Source organism: Leucoraja erinacea, chromosome 19 (assembly GCF_028641065.1).
Source record: "Leucoraja erinacea ecotype New England chromosome 19, Leri_hhj_1, whole genome shotgun sequence".
NCBI lineage: Eukaryota > Metazoa > Chordata > Chondrichthyes > Rajiformes > Rajidae > Leucoraja > Leucoraja erinaceus.
In genome coordinates, this window is record NC_073395.1 from 1,164,816 (window position 1) to 1,185,295 (window position 20,480).

At 52.2% G+C, this 20,480-nt stretch overlaps 1 protein-coding gene across 6 annotated transcripts in view; it reads right to left on the minus strand.

The window, feature by feature from the left end:
- LOC129706058 (coiled-coil domain-containing protein 91-like) overlaps positions 1–15,638 on the minus strand; it is a 97,139-nt gene extending 81,501 nt beyond the window's left edge. The window contains exons 1-2 of one of the 6 annotated variants that reach the window (XM_055650023.1): positions 15,543–15,638; positions 1,074–1,117 (exon numbers count right to left, since the gene is read on the minus strand). In XM_055650023.1, coding sequence (XP_055505998.1) covers positions 1,074–1,103 — 30 coding nt within the window. In that variant the 5' untranslated portion in view covers positions 1,104–1,117; positions 15,543–15,638. Of the gene's footprint in view, positions 1–1,073; positions 1,118–4,057; positions 4,161–10,238; positions 10,260–13,787; positions 13,808–14,077; positions 14,107–15,542 lie in introns of those variants that run through there. The other 5 variants (XM_055650026.1, XM_055650025.1, XM_055650027.1 and 2 more) reach the window with 5 other exon arrangements.
- Positions 15,639–20,480: the final 4,842 nt, after the last annotated feature.

Below are 20,480 nucleotides of genomic sequence, written 5' to 3' on the forward strand. Positions count from 1 at the left end.
TCTGAGCATATTATTCAAATGCAAGGTACAACTATACAAGGAGACTATGGACTCTAGGATAAAACTCAAGAACAATTTATTCATGCTCACAAAAGCCATCAGTCTTGTTTTAACTTTCAGTAAATAAATTAAATGCACAGTGAATGCCAGAAAGTTGAACCTGATTGGCCAGGTGCTGGTACTGTTTCAGCAAGCTCTGTGAAAAGCTCTGTTCCAAGTCCAAGTTCCAACAAGGGCCTCTACAATGCACATGAGGGGTTGATGAAAAAGCTACTTTTCTTGTAAATATGCTGTATATTTTGGCATATTCTCCTTTTCTCCTTGAAACCAAGTTTAGAATCCAGACAAATCTAAACGAATGAAGGGTTCTTCTCTCTAGAAATTAAATTTGGGCATTTTCAGCTAATTACAATTATGTATGAGCCACACTAAAATTGTCTAAAAACTTGAGATTTAACCTGGTAGTTAATATTTGCAAACAAGAAACAAAAGATTCCAGAACAAGACACAAGAGAATGGGATTGTAATGATGTCATTGTATCAGAGGAAGAAGGATTTTAACAGTGCTCTTTTTGAACTGTTGCACACTAATGCCAACAGCATTTAATAAAAGTGAAATGGTTTTCATTCCCCAGGGTCCTTTGATAAGCAAAGAAAAGTAGTTCACATCAAGACCAGCTAAGAAGCACATCATATAGTATCAGGAACATTCTTACATATAAGGAACATGATAAAAAAAAAAATTGTTTCCCTTTATAAGCACTCCCTAAGAAATTACCATTCACCTGGACCTGGATACAGCCAAAGAGGTCCTTTCTAGCAAATGTGAAAGCAATTCTGTGTACCAGTTTCTTCTGAGAACTGCAGTCAGACTGCCAAAATCATATTTAAATCTTCATGGCCTTAAGCTAGTTGAGATTTTTATTCCCATCTGTCCGAATTGAATTTAAAACACAATTCCAAAACCAAACCACAGTACTCTACCACAATGTACCACCCATTATTAAAGGTACACTCCCAATGCCGAACCAAAGAAAAAGGTTCAATATAGAACTGCATATTTTAACACGTACCTCAAATCCTCCGAATTCATCATCGTCCATCCTTCACCTTGCACCTACAGTAATCAAAACATCACGTTTACAATAATATTTACAATAATGCCATAAAAAACTAAATGGTGGCGTAGCAGTACAGGTGCTCCGGTTTCCTCCCACACTCTAAAGACGTACAGGTTTGTAGGTTAATTAGCTTGGTATAAGCTCAAATTATCCCTAGTGTGTGTAGGATAGTGTTAGTGTGCGGGGATCGCTAGTTGGCACGGACTCGGTGGGCCGAAGAGCCTGTGTCCGTGCTGTATATCTAAACTAAACAAACTACGAGAAGGCATTGTGTTTTGTAAAGACATGACAATGCATTTCTCTAATGTACTCAAAGATTTTGGCCTTATTTCACAGTGGCAATGGTCAAATTGATTTGGTTTATTACAGTATCATAAACTTTTTTTTCTTATAAGCGATGCCAGCTAAAAATATTAATTAAAATGTTCAATCCCCCATGCCTCATTGACAATGTTTCATTTGTTTTGAAATGATTGTGGCACTGAAATTTATTTAACTTGAACAAGTACTCGACTGTTTGGTTTCATCCACTATCAAATTAATCAACCCACAAGGATAATCAGAGCTAATTAAACCATTAAAAAGTTATATTGAATTTTCTAAATGTTTCCAAAAAGAAATTCTGGTTATGCTCTTTTTTTAAATGCACTAATCCAAACATTAGAACAGAAATATGAACAAGTAAACAGCTCATGAGAGGAAACAAGAAGAAAATCTACACCTCAATTATAATAATTGAGAAATTCCATAGTACTGAATGTTTTACCAGGAATGCCTCCAGGATAATCGCTGGAGTTTTTCTTGATGCCTCTACTACAAAGCACTGGGTGCAGCAATGGCGAGGGGTCCTTCTTATTCATCCTATCTGTTCACAAATTAAAATCACCAGCCCATTCTACACAACTTAAGTTGCTTCATCAATGAACCTCCCCCCCCCATCATAAATTGAGATGTGAGGAGATCCCACTGATGACCGCACAATGTTCAACCACTTTCCCATCTACTCAAAGAACACGCAGCACGTAAAAACCACATCACACAAACCCAGCAAGCAGCGAGCCGTGACACTCATAAAGTCAGAAAGGATAGGAGCAGAATTTGGCCATTCAGCCCATCAAGTCTACTCCACCATTCAATCATGGCTGATCTATCTTTCCCTCTCAACCCCAATTCTCATGCCTTCTCTCCATTACCCCCGACACCCATACAAATCAAGAATCTATCTACCTCTGCCTTAAAAATATCCATTTACTTGGTCTCCACAACCTACTGTGGCAACAAATTCCACAGAATCACCACCCTCTGACTAAAGAAATTCCTCCTTATCTCCTTCTTAAAGGAACAACCTTTAATTCTGAGGCTGTGACCTCTGGTTCTAGACTCTCCCACTAATGGAAACATCCTCTCCACGTCCACTTGGCAATGTTTAAGGACTCGGCAACAGACCTGATGAATTTGCCACAGCTGTTACAAACTTCATAAGGAAATGTGTGGAGGACTGTGTTCCTACAAAAACCTTCCAAGTGTTTCCTAACCAGGAGCCTTGGATGAATCAGGAGGTTCTTTTCACCCAGAGAGTTGTGAGTCTGTGGAATTCTCTGCCTCAGAAGGCAGTGGAGGCCGGTTCTCAGGAAACTTTCAAGACAGAGCTAGATAGGGCTCTTGAAGATAGCGGAGTCAGGGGATATGGGGAGAAGGCAGGAACGGGGTACTAATTTGGGATGATCAGCCATGATCACAATGAATAGCAGTGCTGGCTCGAAGGGCCGAATGGCCTCCTCCAGCACCTATTTTTTATGTTTCTATCACATTGAATGGCGGTGCTGGCTTGAAGGGCCATATGGCCTACTCCTGCACCTATTGTCTATCCACATTCTTCTGAAGACCAGATCCCTGGCATTCCGGTCTGGTGACGCAGAGGTCTATAAGAAGTCCAGATATGACCATGACAAGGCCATAAAAAAAAACCAAAAGGGACTTCCGCTCAAAGCTGGAGGAAGTTCAGTGACGACACCACCGTTGTGAGATCGACCGATTGACCAAATGGTGCCAGCACAACAACCTGGCTCTCAATATCAGTAAAACCAAGGAACTGATTGTGGACTTTGGAAGTGGAAGGATGAGGACCCCAAATCATGTTTATATCAATGGTGGAGGGAGTCAAAAACTTCAAATTCCTGGGCGTGCATATTTCCGAAGATCTTTCCTGGACCCAGAACACTGATGCAATTATAAGGAAAGCACATCAGCGCCTCTACTTCCTGAGAAGAATACGGAGATTCAGTATGTCAAAGAGGATTCTCTTGAACTTCTACAGGTGTACAGTAGAGAGCATATTGACTGGTTGCATCATTGTCTGGACTTGGCACCTACAGCCTTCTGTGGCAAAGAATTCCACAGATTCACCACCCTTTGACTAAAAAAAATTCTCCTCAACTTCTTCCTAAAAGAACACCCTTTAATTCTGAGCCTATGACCTCTAGTTCTACACTCTCCCACTATTGGAAACATCCTCCCCACATCCATTCAACTTGTAATTGACTTTTTGGGATTCCTTCACCAGCACTTCCAAGTCCCTTTGCACCTCTGATTTCTGGATTTTCTCCCCATTTAGAAAATAGTCTATATTCCCATTGAGCTGCAGGGCCGGGACAATCTCAGCGAGCAGGTCCAACTCAACTGCCGCAGTCGAACGACAGAGGAGGACTTGCTGCACAGTGCGCCGCAGCCTATGAAGAAGCCGGTGCAGAGCTAGTGGTTAAAGTCCCAGCGGTGGTGTGGATCTCCAGGGTAGAATCAGCGCCACTGCGGATGAGGTCAGGTCAGAGCCTCGAGCTCGGTACAAGTATCATCACAATCATCATCATCATCATACAGACATTGGGCATCCTGCAGATACCAACTAACATCTATAAAGAATGTGAAATACTACCTACTTGCCCAGAGAACTGCAGCCCCAACATCATCCAAGACGAAAGAGATCATTAATGGATGTTCCATCACAACTCCAACCATTCATTCCCACAACTACCAACGCATTGAATACTTCATTCAGTGTTAATATACAGAGGGACCTCAGAGTGCAAGTTCAGAGCTCCCTAAAAATGACAACACAGGGCAGTGAAAAGGGCATTTGACATGCTTGCCTCCATCGGCCGACACACTGAGTATAAGAGTAGGGATATTATGTTGCAGCTGTACAAAGCGTTGGTCAGGCTCGGAGTTCAGGTTGTCACACCAAGGAGGATGTGGTAGCATAAGAAATGGTGCAGAAGAGATTCACCAGGATGTTACCTGGAATAGTGGGCTTAATTTACAAGGGGAGATGGGAAAAGTTCTAGGAGCAGAATTAGGTCATTTGACCCATCAAGTCTACTCCGCCATTCAATCATGGAGGATATTTTTCACACAGTGGGTGGTTGCTCTATGGGCAAACCGCCAAAGGAAATGGTACAGGCAAACTGAGTAACAGCAACTACAAACTGCCTTGATTGCACTAGGGATTATGAGTCTGATGAAGGGTTTCGCCCCGAAACATAGCCTATCTCCTTCGCTCCATAGATGCTGCTGCACCCACTGAGTTTCTCCAGCATTTTTGCGTACCTAGGGATTATGGACTTTGTTTTTGCACCATATTGATTTTTAAAATTTACTGAAATACTTCCTATTGTTTATTATGGTATCTACTGAACACTGTGTTTATATACCTAAGGCAGACACAAAAAGCTAGAGTAACTCAGCGGATCAGGCAATATCTCTGGAGAAAAAGAATAGGTAACGTTTCGGATCAAGACACTTCTTCAGACTCCAGTTCTTTAGAACTTAAGACTTCTACTTCCTTAGAAGGCTTAGGAAGTTTGGCAAGTCCACCACAACTTTCACCAACTTCTACAGGTGCACCGTAGAAAGCAGTCTATCAGGATGCATCACAGTTTGGTTTGGGAACTGCTCCATCCAAGACTGCAAGAAATTGCAGCGAATTGTGGACACAGCCCAGACCATCACACAAACTAACCTCCCTTTTATTGACTCCATTTATTCCTCTCGCTTCCTCGGCAAGGCCAACAGCATAATCAAGGACGGGTCACACCCAGGCCGCTCCCTCTTCCCCCCTCTCCCATCAGGCAAAAGATATAGAAGTGTGAAAACGCACACCTCCATATTCAGAGACAGTTTCTTCCCAGCTGTTAACAGGCAACCGAGTCATCCCACCACAACCAGAGAGCAGCCTTGGACCACTATCGATCTCATTGGTGACCCTCGTACTATCCTTTTCGGACTTTGCTAGCTTTACCTTGCACTAAACGTTATTTCCTTACCATGTATCTATACACTGTAAATGGCCTGATTGTAATCATGTATTGTCTTTCCACTGACTGGATAGCATGCAAAAGCTTTTCACTGTACATCGGTACACGTGACAATAAACTAAACTGATTCAACGGAGATTAATGTCTTATTGCAAATTAATGCCAAATCATAGCGTAACCCTTTGCTTCTGGATTCAAAGGCATTGTAAATCAGTCCTCCAGAAAATACAGTGAATTGTAGTTAGAAGTGAAATGTTCAATTATTTTGTTATTTCTAATACTCAATGAGATGAAGTTGGACAAGCTTTGATTGTTTTCTCTGGAGCGTCAGAAACCGAGGGGAGACTTGATGAAAGTATTAAAAAAATTTAGAGTCTGAAGCGTGCGCATGTGCGGGGCCTCGGGCCGGCAAGGCCAGCAGAATCAGCGATAATTTCCAGGCGCTTTGAAGATGTGTATTACAGAAATGAGTTGCTTAAAGCTTAAATAAAGTTTAAGTAAATGAGAAATTTTAATTTGCATCACAACAGAGGCGTAGTTAAGCTACACAGTTCAGAACTTTTAAGGGCAGTGGAACTACCAAAGACTAGACGGCATAGATTTAAGATGAGAGGCAAAGTTTAGATGTGTGGAGCACATTTAGGGAGGGATATGGATCACGTGCAGGCAGAGTTTAGGTCACCTTCTCATCATTTTCAGCATGGACATTGTGACCTCAAGGACTTGTTCTTTTGCTGTACTGTTCTATGTTCTTGGCATATTGATAGAAAAACATAAGCAGAACATTCAACAGCCCATCATATTACTCAGTAGACAGGAACTGTAGAATGATCTGTCTGAAGAAGTGTCTCAACCCGAAACATCACCCATTCCTTCTCTCCAGAGATGCTGCTGTAGTCCCGCTGAGTTACTCCAACATTTTGTGTCTACCCAGGAACTGCAGATACTGGTTTACAAAAAAAGACACAAAATGCTGGAGTAACCCAACACATCAGGCTAAAAAAGGGTCCAGACCCAAAAAGTCACCTACACATATTCACCAGAGATGCTACCTGACCCCCTGAATTACTCTAGCATTGTGCATCTTTTCAGCATGTTAGTTATGTTTACTGTCTTGACATTAGAGGACACCAGACACTGAGGGCCAAAGATAGACACAAAAAGCTGGAGTAACTCAGCGGGACAGGCAGCATCTCTGGAGAGAAGGAATGGGTGACGTTTCAGGTCGAGACCCTTCTTCAGACTTAACACTGGGTCTCACACTCCAAAGCAAAGACCATTATTTACCAAACGTTATCTACCTACCCATTATCTACCTACCCATACTGCGCTCCCACCCCTCCCTACTGGATGGAGGCTGACAGCTGCTTAGACCCTCAGGCACTGACCGGCCCAGGATGGCAGGGGTTCTGACTGTCCCCACCTCACCTGTTCTGTCCTGGCCTCACCTGCACTGCCCACTGTCCCGGCCTCACCTGCACTGCCCACTGTCCCGGCCTCACCTGCACTGCCCACTGTCCCACTGTCCTGGCCTCACCTGCACTGCCCTCTGTCCCGGCCTCACCTGCACTGCCCACTGTCCCGGCCTCACCTGCACTGCCCTCTGTCCCCCAGCCTCACCTGCACTGCCCACTGTCCCGGCCTCACTTGCACTGCCCACTGTCCCGGTCTCACCTGCACTGCCCACTATCCCAGCCTCACCTGCACTGCCCACTGTCCCGGCCTCACCTGCACTGCACTGTCCTGGCCTCACCTGCACTGTCCCGGCCTCACCTGCATTGTACCGGCCTTACCTGCACTGCCCACTGTCCCGGTCTCACCTGCACTGCCCACTATCCCGGCCTCACCTGCACTGCACTGTCCCGGCCTCACCTGCACTGTCCCACTGTCCCGGCCTCACCTGCACTGCACTGCACTGTCCCACTGTCCCGGCCTCACCTGCACTGCACTGCACTGTCCCGGCCTCACCTGCACTGCACTGCACTGTCCCGACCTCACCTGTACTGCCCACTGTCCCGGCCTCACCTGCACTGTTCCACTGTCCCAGCCTCACCTGCACTGCCCACTGTCCCGGCCTCACCTGCACTGCCCACTGTCCCGGCCTCACCTGCACTGCCCACTGTCCCGACCTCACCTGTACTGCCCACTGTCCCGCCTCACCTGCACTGTCCCGGCCTCACCTGCACTGCCCACTGTCCCGGCCTCACCTGCACTGCCCACTGTCCCGGCCTCACCTGCACTGCCCACTGTCCCGGCCTCACCTGCACTGCCCACTGTCCCGGCCTCACCTGCACTGCCCACTGTCCCGGCCTCACCTGCACTGCCCACTGTCCCGGCCTCACCTGCACTGTCCCACTGTGTCCGGCCTCACCTGCACTGCCCACTGTCCTGGCCTCACCTGCACTGCACTGTCCTGGCCTCACCTGCACTGCCCACTGTCCCACTGTCCCGACCTCACCTGCACTGCCCACTGTCCTGGCCTCACCTGCACTGCACTGTCCTGGCCTCACCTGCACTGTCCCGTCCTCACCTGCACTGTCTCACTGTCCCGGCCTCCTCACCTACACTGTCCCGTCCTCACCTGCACTGTCCCACTGTCCCGGCCACACCTGCACTGTCCCACTGTCCCGGCCTCACCTGCACTGTCCCGGCCCTCACCTGTACTGTCCCACTGTCCCGGCCTCACCTGCACTGCCCACTGTCCTGGCCTCACCTGCACTGCACTGTCCTGGCCTCACCTGCACTGCACTGTCCCGGCCTCACCTGCACTGCCCACTGTCCCACTGTCCCGACCTCACCTGCACTGCCCACTGTCCTGGCCTCACCTGCACTGCACTGTCCTGGCCTCACCTGCACTGCCCACTGTCCCACTGTCCCGTCCTCGCCTGCATTGTCCCACTGTCCCGGCCTCACCTGCACTGTCCCACTGTCCCGTCCTCGCCTGCACTGTCCCGTCCTCACCTGCACTGTCTCACTGTCCCGGCCTCACCTGCACTGTCCCACTGTCCCACTGTCCCGGCCTCACCTGCACTGTCCCACTGTCCCCACCGTCCCATTGTCCCGGCCACACCTGCACTGTCCCACTGTCCCACTGTCCCGGCCTCACCTGCACTGTCCCGGCCTCACCTGCACTGCCCACTGTCCTGGCCTCACCTGCACTGCACTGTCCTGGCCCTCACCTGCACTGCACTGTCCCGGCCTCACCTGCACTGTCCCACTGTCCCGTCCTCGCCCTGCACTGTCCCCCTGTCCCTCCCTGCACTGTCTCACTGTCCCACTGTCCCGACCTCACCTGCACTGTCCCACTGTCCCGGCCTCACCTGCACTGTCCCGGCCTCACCCTGCACTGTCCCACTGTCCCGGCCTCACCTGCACTGTCCCGGCCTCACCTGCACTGTCCCACTGTCCCGTCCTCACCTGCACTGTCCCCACCTCACCTGCAGTGTCCCACTGTCCCACTGTCCCGTCCTCACCTGCACTGTCCCGGCCTCACCTGCATTGTCCCACTGTCCCGGCCTCACCTGCACTGTCCCACTGTCCCCCCCCCGCCTCACCTGCACTGTCCCCTGCTCACCTGCACTGCCCCACTGTCCCGGCCTCACCTGCACTGTCCCGGCCTCACTTGCACTGCCCACTGTCCCGGCCTCACCTGCACTGTCCACTGTCCCGGCCTCACCTGCACTGTCCCACTGTCCCGGCCTCACCTGCACTGTCCCGACCTCACCTGCACTGTCCCACTGTCCCGTCCTCACCTGCACTGTCCCACTGTCCCACTGTCCCGGCCTCACCTGCACTGTCCCGGCCTCACCACCTGCACTGTCCCACTGTCCCGGCCTCACCTGCACTGTCCACTGTCCCGGCCTCACCTGCACTGTCCCACTGTCCCGGCCTCACCTGCACTGTCCCGACCTCACCTGCACTGTCCCACTGTCCCGGCCCTCACCTGCACTGTCCCACTGTCCCGGCCTCACCTGCACTGTCCCACTGTCCCGGCCTCACCTGCACTGTCCCACTGTTCCCGCCTCCCTCACCTGCACCCTGCACTGTCCCGACCTCACCTGCACTGTCCCACTGTCCCGGCCTCACCTGCATTGTCCCACTGTCCCACTCTCACCTGTACTGCCCACTGTCCCGGCCTCACCTGCACTGTCCCACTGTCCCGGCCTCACCTGCACTGTCCCGGCCTCACCTGCACTGTCCCGGCCTCACCTGCACTGCACACTGTCCCACCACTGTCCCGGCCTCACCTGCACTGTCCACTGTCCCGGCCTCACCTGCACTGTCCCGGCCTCACCTGTCACCTGCACTGTCCCACTGTCCCCTGCTGTCCCGGCCTCACCTGCACTGTCCCACTGTCCCGGCCTCACCTGCACTGTCCCGGCCTCACCTGCACTGTCCCCACTGTCCCGGCCTCACCTGCACTGTCCCACTGTCCCGGCCTCACCTGCACTGCCACTGTCCCGGCCTCCCCTCACCTGCACTGTCCCGGCCTCACCTGCACTGTCCCACTGTCCCACTGTCCCGGCCTCACCTGCACTGTCCCACTGTCCCGGCCTCACCTGCACTGTCCCACTGTCCCGGCCTCACCTGCACTGCCCACTGTCCCGGCCTCACCTGCACTGTCCCGGCCTCACCTGCACTGTCCCACTGCCCACTGTCCCGGCCTCCTCACCTGTACTGTTCCACTGTCCTGGCCTCACCTGCACTGCCCACTGCCCACTGTCCCGGCCTCACCTGCACTGTCCCACTGTCCCACTGTCCCGTCCTCACCTGCACTGTCCCACTGTCCCCACTGTCCCGGCCTCACCTGTACTGTCCCGGCCTCACCTGTACTGTCCCGGCCTCACCTGCACTGTCCTGGCCTCACCTGCACTGCCCACTGCCCTGCCCACTGTCCCGTCCTCACCTGCACTGTCCCCACTGTCCCCACTGTCCCGGCCTCACCTGTACTGTCCCGGCCTCACCTGCACTGTCCTGGCCTCACCTGCACTGCCCACTGCCCACTGTCCCGGCCTCACCTGCACTGTCCCACTGTCCCGTCCTCACCTGCACTGTCCCACTGTCCCCACTGTCCCGGCCTCACCTGTACTGTCCCTGCCTCACCTGCACTGTCCCTGGCCTCACCTGCACTGCCCACTGTCCCGGCCTCACCTGCACTGTCCTGGCCTCACCTGCACTGTCCCCACTGTCCCCACTGTCCCGTCCTCACCTGCACTGTCCCCACTGTCCCCACTGTCCCACTGTCCCCACTGTCCCCACTGTCCCACTGTCCCCACTGTCCCCACTGTCCCCACTGTCCCGGCCTCACCTGCACTGTCCCGGCCTCACCACCTGCCTGCACTGTCCCCACTGTCCCCCCACTGTCCCCACTGTCCCCACTGTCCCGGCCTCACCTGCACTGTCCCGGCCTCACCTGCACTGTCCCCACTGTCCCCCCTGCCTCACCTGCACTGTCCCCACTGTCCCCACTGTCCCACTGTCCCCACTGTCCCCACTGTCCCCACTGTCCCCTGTCCCCACTGTCCCACTGTCCCCACTGTCCCACTGTCCTGGCCTCACCTGCACTGTCCCCACTGTCCCACTGTCCCCACTGTCCCCACTGTCCCCACTGTCCCCACTGTCCCCACTGTCCCCACTGTCCCCGTCCTCACCTGCACTGTCCCACTGTCCCCACTGTCCCCACTGTCCCCACTGTCCCCACTGTCCCGGCCTCACCTGCACTGTCCCCACTGTCCCCACTGTCCCGGCCTCACCTGCACTGTCCCCCACTGTCCCCACTGTCCCCCCTCACCTGCACTGTCCCACTGTCCCCACTGTGTCCCCACTGTCCCACTGTCCCACTGTCCCCACTGTCCCTCTGTCCCGGCCTCACCTGTACTGTCCCCACTGTCCCCCCACTGTCCCGGCCTCACCTGCACTGTCCCCACTGTCCCACTGTCCCCACTGTCCCCACTGTCCCCCCTGTCCCTCTGTCCCGGCCTCACCTGTACTGTCCCACTGTCCCCACTGTCCCCACTGTCCCCACTGGCCTCACCTGTACTGTCCCCACTGTCCCCACTGTCCCGGCCTCACCTGCACTGTCCCCACTGTCCCCGGCCTCACCTGCACTGTCCCCACTGTCCCCACTGTCCCCACTGTCCCGGCCTCACCTGCACTGTCCCCACTGTCCCGGCCTCACCTGCACTGTCCCCACTGTCCCCAGTGTCCCACTGTCCCGGCCTCACCTGCACTGTCCCCACTGTCCCACTGTCCCCACTGTCCCGGCCTCACCTGCACTGTCCCCACTGTCCCCACTGTCCCGGCCTCACCTGCACTGTCCCACTGTCCCCACTGTCCCCACTGTCCCCACTGTCCCGGCCTCACCTGTACTGCCCACTGCCCCACTGTCCCACTGTCCCCACTGTCCCCACTGTCCCCCATTGTCCCACTGTCCCAGCCTCACCTGTACTGCCCACTGTCCCCACTGTCCCCACTGTCCCACTGTCCCCACTGTCCCACTGTCCCGGCCTCACCTGTACTGTCCCCAGCCTCACCTGTACTGTCCCGGCCTCACCTGTACTGTCCCCACTGTCCCACTGTCCCCACTGCCCCCACTGTCCCACTGTCCCCACTGTCCCCACTGTCCCGGCCTCACCTGTACTGTCCCCACTGTCCCCACTGTCCCCGTCCTCACCTGCACTGTCCCAACTGTCCCCACTGTCCCCACTGTCCCGGCCTCACCTCACCTGCACTGTCCCACTGTCCCGTCCTCACCTGCACTGTCCCACTGTCCCCACTGTCCCGTCCTCACCTGCACTGTCCCCACTGTCTGTCCCCCCCCCCGCCTCACCTGCACTGTCCCCACTGTCCCGGCCTCACCTGCACTGTCCCCGCCTCACCTGTACTGTCCCCACTGTCCCGTCCTCACCTGCACAGTCCCGCCCCCACTGTCCCACTGTCCCGTCCTCACCTGCACTGTCCCACTGTCCCCACTGTCCCCACTGTCCCACTGTCCCGTCCTCACCTGCACTGTCCCCACTGTCCCCACTGTCCCCACTGTCCCACTGTCCCCACTGTCCCACTGTCCCCACTGTCCCGGCCTCACCTGTACTGTCCCCACTGTCCCCACTGTCCCACTGTCCCGGCCTCACCTGTACTGTCCCCACTGTCCCCACTGTCCCACTGTCCCCACTGTCCCGGCCTCACCTGTACTGTCCCCCACTGTCCCCACTGTCCCCGCCTCACCTGCACTGTCCCGGCCTCACCTGTACTGTCCCCTGTCCCCACTGTCCCCACTGTCCCCGCCTCACCTGCACTGTTCCACTGTTCCACTGTCCCCACTGTCCCCACTGTCCCCACTGTCCCGGCCTCACCTGCACTGTCCCGGCCTCACCTGTACTGTCCCCACTGTCCCCACTGTCCCGGCCTCACCTGCACTGTCCCGGCCTCACCTGTACTGTCCCCACTGTCCCCACTGTCCCCGCCTCACCTGCACTGTTCCACTGTTCCACCCACTGTCCCCACTGTCCCCACTGTCCCCACTGTCCCCTGTCCCGGCCTCACCTGCACTGTCCCGGCCTCACCTGTACTGTCCCCACTGTCCCCACTGTCCCCACTGTCCCCGCCTCACCTGCACTGTTCCCACTGTTCCACTGTCCCACTGTCCCCACTGTCCCCACTGTCCCCACTGTCCCGGCCTCACCTGCACTGTCCCCACTGTCCCCACTGTCCCGGCCTCACCTGCACTGTCCCCACTGTCCCGGCCTCACCTGCACTGTCCCCACTGTCCCCACTGTCCCGGCCTCACCTGCACTGTCCCCACTGTCCCACTGTCCCCACTGTCCCCACTGTCCCGGCCTCACCTGCACTGCCCCCACTGCCCCCACTGCCCCCACTGTCCCACTGTCCCCACTGTCCCCGGCCTCACCTGCACTGTCCCACTGTCCCACTGTCCCCTGTCCCCACTGTCCCCACTGTCCCCACTGTCCCCACTGTCCCACACTGTCCCCACTGTCCCCACTGTCCCCACTGTCCCCCACTGTCTGTCCCCACTGTCCCCACTGTCCCCCACTGTCCCCCACTGTCCCCACTGTCCCCACTGTCCCCACTGTCCCCACTGTCCCCTGTCCCCACTGTCCCCCCACTGTCCCGGCCTCACCTGCACTGTCCCACTGTCCCACTGTCCCCACTGTCCCACTGCCCCTGCCCTGTCCCCACTGTCCCCACTGTCCCACTGTCCCCACTGTCCCGGCCTCACCTGCACTATCCCACTGTCCCACTGCCCCCACTGTCCCCCCACTGTCCCCACTGTCCCCACTGTCCCGGCCTCACCTGCACTGTCCCCACTGTCCCACTGTCCCCACTGTCCCGGCCTCACCTGTACTATCCCACTGTCCCCACTGTCCCACTGTCCCCACTGTTCCACTGTCCCGGCCTCACCTGCACTGTCCCCACTGTCCCCACTGTCCCCACTGTCCCGGCCTCACCTGCACTGTCCCCACTGTCCCCACTGTCCCGGCCTCACCTGCACTGTCCCCACTGTCCCGGCCTCACCTGCACTGTCCCCACTGTCCCGGCCTCACCTGCACTGTCCCCACTGTCCCCGCCTCACCTGCACTGTCCCCCCTGCCCCCACTGTCCCCACTGTCCCCACTGTCCCAGCCTCACCTGTACTATCCCACTGTCCCGGCCTCACCTGTACTGTCCCCACTGTCCCCACTGTCCCCACTGTCCCAGCCTCACCTGTACTATCCCACTGTCCCGGCCTCACCTGTACTATCCCACTGTCCCACTGTCCCCACTGTCCCCACTGTCCCCACTGTCCCGGCCTCACCTGCACTGCCCCCACTGTCCCCACTGCCCCACTGTCCCCACTGTCCCGGCCTCACCTGTACTATCCCACTGTCCCGGCCTCACCTGCACTGTCCCCACTGTCCCCACTGTCCCCACTGTCCCCACTGTCCCGGCCTCACCTGCACTGTCCCCACTGTCCCCACTGTCCCGGCCTCACCTGTACTGTCCCCACTGTCCCCACTGTCCCGGCCTCACCTGCACTGTCCCCACTGTCCCGGCCTCACCTGCACTGTCCCCACTGTCCCCACTGTCCCGGCCTCACCTGCACTGTCCCCACTGTCCCGGCCTCACCTGCACTGTCCCCACTGTCCCCACTGTCCCGGCCTCACCTGTACTGTCCCCACTGTCCCACTGTCCCGGCCTCACCTGCACTGTCCCCACTCCCGGCCTCACCTGTACTGTCCCCACTGTCCCACTGTCCCGGCCTCACCTGCACTGTCCCCACTGTCCCCACTGTCCCGGCCTCACCTGCACTGTCCCCACTGTCCCCACTGTCCCACTGTCCCCACTGTCCCCACTGTCCCGTCCCACCTCACTGTCCCCTGTCCCCACTGTCCCGGCCTCACCTGCACTGTCCCCACTGTCCCCACTGTCCCGGCCTCACCCTGCACTGTCCCCACTGTCCCGGCCTCACCTGTACTGTCCCCCACTGTCCCGGCCTCACCTGCACTGTCCCCACTGTCCCCACTGTCCCGGCCTCACCTGTACTATCCCACTGTCCCACTGTCCCCACTGTCCCACTGTCCCACTGTCCCCACTGTCTCCACTGTCCCCACTGTCCCCACTGTCCCCACTGTCCCACTGTCCCCACTGTCCCACTGTCCCCACTGTCCCCACTGTCCCGGCCTCACCTGTCCCCACTGTCCCACTGTCCCGGCCTCACCTACACTGTCCCCACTGTCCCCACTGTCCCCACACTGTCCCGGCCTCACCTGCACTGTCCCCACTGTCCCCACTGTCCCACTGTCCCCACTGTCCCCACTGTCCCCACTGTCCCCACTGTCCCCACTGTCCCCACTGTCCCCACTGTCCACACTGTCCCCACTGTCCCCACCTCACCTGTACTGTCCCCACTGTCCCCACTGTCCCCGCCTCACCTGTACTACACTGTCCCCACTGTCCCCACTGTCCCCACTGTCCCGGCCTCACCTGCACTGTCCCCACTGTCCCCACTGTCCCGGCCTCACCTGCACTGTCCCGGCCTCACCTGCACCACTGTCCCAGCCTCACCTGCACTGTCCCCACTGTCCCGGCCTCACCTGCACTGTCCCGGCCTCACCTGCGCCGAGCGGCCGATCGACGACAACCTGCGCTCGAGCCACCTGCCGGTCCGCGCATGCGCTCGCCCTCCCGCGCTCGGCCCGCCCTGTGACCCGGAAGCGCACGCTGTCCTCGGCGCCCTGAGGTGAAACACACACAACGGTGAGGAAACTAGCGCTAGAATTCACCGTAAACACAAGGATCTCCAGTGGCTGCTCCACAAAACAAGGCACAAGGTTCTGGAGTAACTGGGGGGCGGGCAGCAGCTCTGGGGGAGATAGTTTGTCGACGGGTCGGGTCGGGACACTTCCTCAATGCCCCTCCCCCTCCCATTGTCATCCCTTCTTTCTTCAGCCTGAAGGTAAATGTTTTCAAGAGAGAGTTAGATTTAGCTCTTAGGGCTAAGGGAATCAAGGGATATGGGGAGAAGGCAGGAACGGGGTACTGATTGTGGATGATCAGCCATTATCACATTGAATGGCGGTGCTGGCTCGAAGGGCTGAATGGCCTACTCCTACACCTATGTTCTATGTCCCATATTATCATCCCTCAAGCCTAAAGTTAAATGTCCTGCATTGTCATCCATTCTGCAGCCAAAGGCATATGGCATATTGGTCGGGCATTGAGTGTAAGAGTCAGGAAGTGATGTTGTATCTTTATAAAAGTTTGGTTAGGTTGTGTTTGGGGGAGTATTTGGTCACCCCAATACAGAAATAAAGTGCAGACGGGTCGGCGTACAGAAGAGGTTATCCAGAATCCTGCGAGGATTAGAAAGTATTAGCTTTAAGGAGAGGTTGGACAAACTTGGATTGATTTCACCGGAGTGTCAGATGCTGAAGGGAGACCTGATCGAAATATATAGATAGAGTAGACAATCGGAACCTTTTTTTTCCAGGGTGGATTCTCAATAATTAGAGGGCCATAAAGATCATAGAGAGAATGTTTAAAAGAGATAGATGTGCGAGGCAGGATTTCAGGCTTTTAGATAGGCATATGGATATGCAGGGTATAATGGATATGGATCATGTGCAGCCTTAAGGGATTAGTTTAATTTGACATCCTGTTTGGCATGGACATTGTTAGGTGAAAGGCCCGATCCAGTGCTGAACTGCTACATGTTCTCTGTTAAACAACAACATTTGGTAATACCTGCACTATAATAATTTTTTTGAGCAAAATCAATGGATTTTTGAAAGTTAAGGATTTAAAATGATATGGAGCCAAACCAAGTAGATGTAGGAATTAAAAAGCAGATCACATTGATCTGTGACATTGATATTGTGGCAAAATAGTCTCAAGGGCTAAATAGTGTGTTCCTGTTTCCATGTCCCATTTGTTAAAAGTTTATATTCTATTCAGATTACTTTTCCTATAAGATACAAGAATCCAATTTGGGTCATCATTTCTCTCATTTTGGCTATTGGTGGGACATCCTATGAAAATCCCTGTTCTTTGGATGGAATTTTGGTAGGACAAGATCTGTGATACCTGAAGAGAAAATGCAATTGAGCAGAGGAGTTTTAATTTGCTCTGCAGTAAGTTATTTTAAGTTTTAATTTAAACTGCACATGTTAATGATGCTTAATTTCTCCTCCTTCCCAGCAAAATATCATTTGTTTAATCGATAGATCAAAGCTGCCAGCATGTCAAGGGACAGCTGAATAAATTCAGGATCAGTGATGGTGTCATGATGGAAAACGATTATTCTACAAAAAATTCAATTTAAAAAAAACTTGCGAAGGATGTTGTTACTGAGAAACAGGAATGATTTTTCAAAAATGAAAACTTACAAAGTAAAGACATGTTTATAAACATCTCTTAATCTTTGGGGTGAAATATGACAGTAAATCAGCATGTCATTTGCACAATAGTCAATGAAAACAAAAATCCAGTGGGGTGTAATATGTGATAATAATTCTCTATTGGGTTTGACATTACTACTAATGTTGAATTTCACCCTCTTTCTTCCATGATCAATGGTGACCTGATTTACCCAGTTACTTTGGGCATCCAACATACTAGAAAATTCAGGTCCACACTAGAAGCAAATTACATTTCAAATTACTATTAGCAGAACTATTTGTCCAAAGTTACCCCTAAGGTGATATTTGTATTACACTAAATTAGCTTTTCCCTCATCCTAGAGCAACTTAGGCCTCATGGTTGGCAAACCTCACTGACGATTGGTTGTGCAACCTTGCAGAAAATAAGCTTAATATAACGTTTTAAAAGAATCCTTGAATTCTTGTGTTTGACAGAGCATGTGTTTATAACTTTTTTTAATCAAGGTGGTTGTTAGTTATTTTACAGAAACAATTTAAATGCAGTATTAAAGAAGAATTATGCAGAATGGTAATAAAATTAATGCTTTCTTTATGTTTCAATAACATTCTTTGACATTAAATTAATCTTTCTGCCATGGACTTAATAATAGGAATTCATTGTATTATCAAATAACAATTTCATTAAAAATCCTTCATCAAGTTTATTATTTAATATACAAATAAAATGCTGGGATGTGGGGCAACATCGTTTGAAAGAACCATCATAGGTATGACAGGCTAAAAGGATTCCTTATTTAGGTTTAGAGCTGCAGCATGGATCCTTGTAAAGTGCCCCGAGTATGTAGGGAGTGGTTGCAAAAGTGGATAACAGAATAAGTGTGATCAAGTGATCGAATCCACACCTGTTCACACCTGTACTCACTGGGTTCAATTTACAAAGGCCAATTAACCTACAAACCTGCATCCAACGCAATATTCCACCACTTACCCATAGCCCCCATGGGAGGCCTGGTCCCCCCTCGCAACCTGTTCCCCCAACGCAATATTCCACCACTCACCCGTAGCCCCCACGGGAGGCCTGGTCCCCCAACACAGCCCGTTACCCAACCCAATATTCCACCACTCACCCATAGCCCCCAACTACGCAGGGATGGCTCATTTCCCCTCATCACCCAGCACTCCCTCCCCTTCCTCTTCACCCTCCTTGTTAAACTTTAAAAAAATCAAATTCCCTTGCATTACATTTCAAATGTAATGGGCAGGGGCAGGACAAGAGAATTAGATTTTTTTAAAGTGAGAAGTTAAATTTTTAAAGTTTAAAATGTGAATAACGTAAAATATACCATCAATCTGAATGCAACTTGAGGAAAACACACCACAGGACAATGGTGAGTAAGGTGGTCCAAAAATGGTAGCGTTATTGTGTACTGTTTTGGCATAGTTCCGGGAGTACCACACAAACACTCACAGATATAGATACAAAAAAGAAGAGAGTTTTGTATACATATATAGAGAGATACTTAAGACAAAAACTATATATGCATAAAACATACGTATGACTTGATAGAACTGATTTATCAATATTGACATCGTAACTGACATTTAAAGCCACATTTTCTCAACGCCAAAGAAAAGTCAACCCTATTTTTAAATCCATTTTGGATGCCCCTCTTTGGCCAAAATTTATGTTATCTCTACATTTCTCTGCAATCGTGTGGCACTGGTTTCTTCTGAAAAGTTATCTTCAGCAATCCAAGGGTTCTGGAATGGTCTTCCAAAAACTTATTCTCCCCTTCAAAATGTCTGTTGAAACATGTCACTTTACTTCTCCCATACCTGGATTAGAATATTAATTTGATTGAAAAAATTAATCTGGGAATGCAAATGAATGTATTTTGATGAAGGTGGTGTTACTGGTCACAGTAGTTCCATTGGCATTCACTTGGTTGAATCCTGATTGTCTTCTGAAACACCAGCAAGTTGAGATAAATAAAGTTGGGCGAAGAATCCGGGACTGGTCACTGATACTGACAGAATGAATCACCTTGGCTTATTGGCCATTTTTACCTGATTGTAATATAAATTGAGGCAGGATAAACATGCACGGAGGTGAGTTACTTCTTCTTATCGAGTCCACACACAAGATTAGAAGTTGTTCAGCCAGAGCTGAATACACTTCTCGGCATCTGCACACAATGGTATCTGTCTTGTCGCTTCTTGTGCGTGGTGGTGGAAAGATTGGTGAACACAAGGCCGCGACGTGTATGCTCTTTCCTTGACCCGGTGAGTTCCTCCCTAGAATACCCAGCCTCTGATCTGTTCTTGTAGCCACACTTCATGTGGCCCGTCCAATTGAATATCTAGTCAATGCTGATCTCTCACGATGAAGGGATATTTGCAATTATAATGCTACTAAATGTCAAGAACAGATGTTAGATTCAGTTTGGAAATGGTCATTATCAGGCACTTTAATGGTAAGACTAGCCCATGCTTGAATTCTGCTTTGGTCTTGCATGTCCAGCATGGAGGCTCATTTGCAAGAGTTGTAAATAGAATTGAACCTTGTCATATATCATTGATCAAGCAGCTGAAAATGCCCCATTGAGGAAACGGACTCCTGGGACTGCCGTCATATCTTGTTTTCCCCATGGTTTTACTTCAGTTTTTCCAGATGATTGATGCCACATTTGGATAAACACTTACAAAACAATGCTCTTTATTCTCCTGAGGACATCTTGAGGTTCTGATCAATATCATTTAAAGCCACCCAGCAATAGACTAATTGGGCAATAATTAGCTGGGCAGGATTTAGTTTGACCAGAACATTGGGAATTTTTCCAAGTCAACGATGCCATGTTGTAAGTGTCCCGAAGCAAGGACGTCAATACTACCATCAATCTGGATAATCCTGAAAACACACCACAGGACAATGGTGAGTAATGGGTGGCCAAAAATGGACAGCGGCATTGTGTACCGTTTTGGCATAAATTGGGGAGAGTACCAACAATTCAACACATCACAAATATATCAGATACAAAAAAGATGAGATTTTGAGTCAGTCATACATATAGAGAGATACTTAAGACAAAAAAAATATATGCAAGAAAACATACGTATGACTTGATAGAACTGATTTATCAATATTGACATCGTAACTGACATTTAAAGCCCAT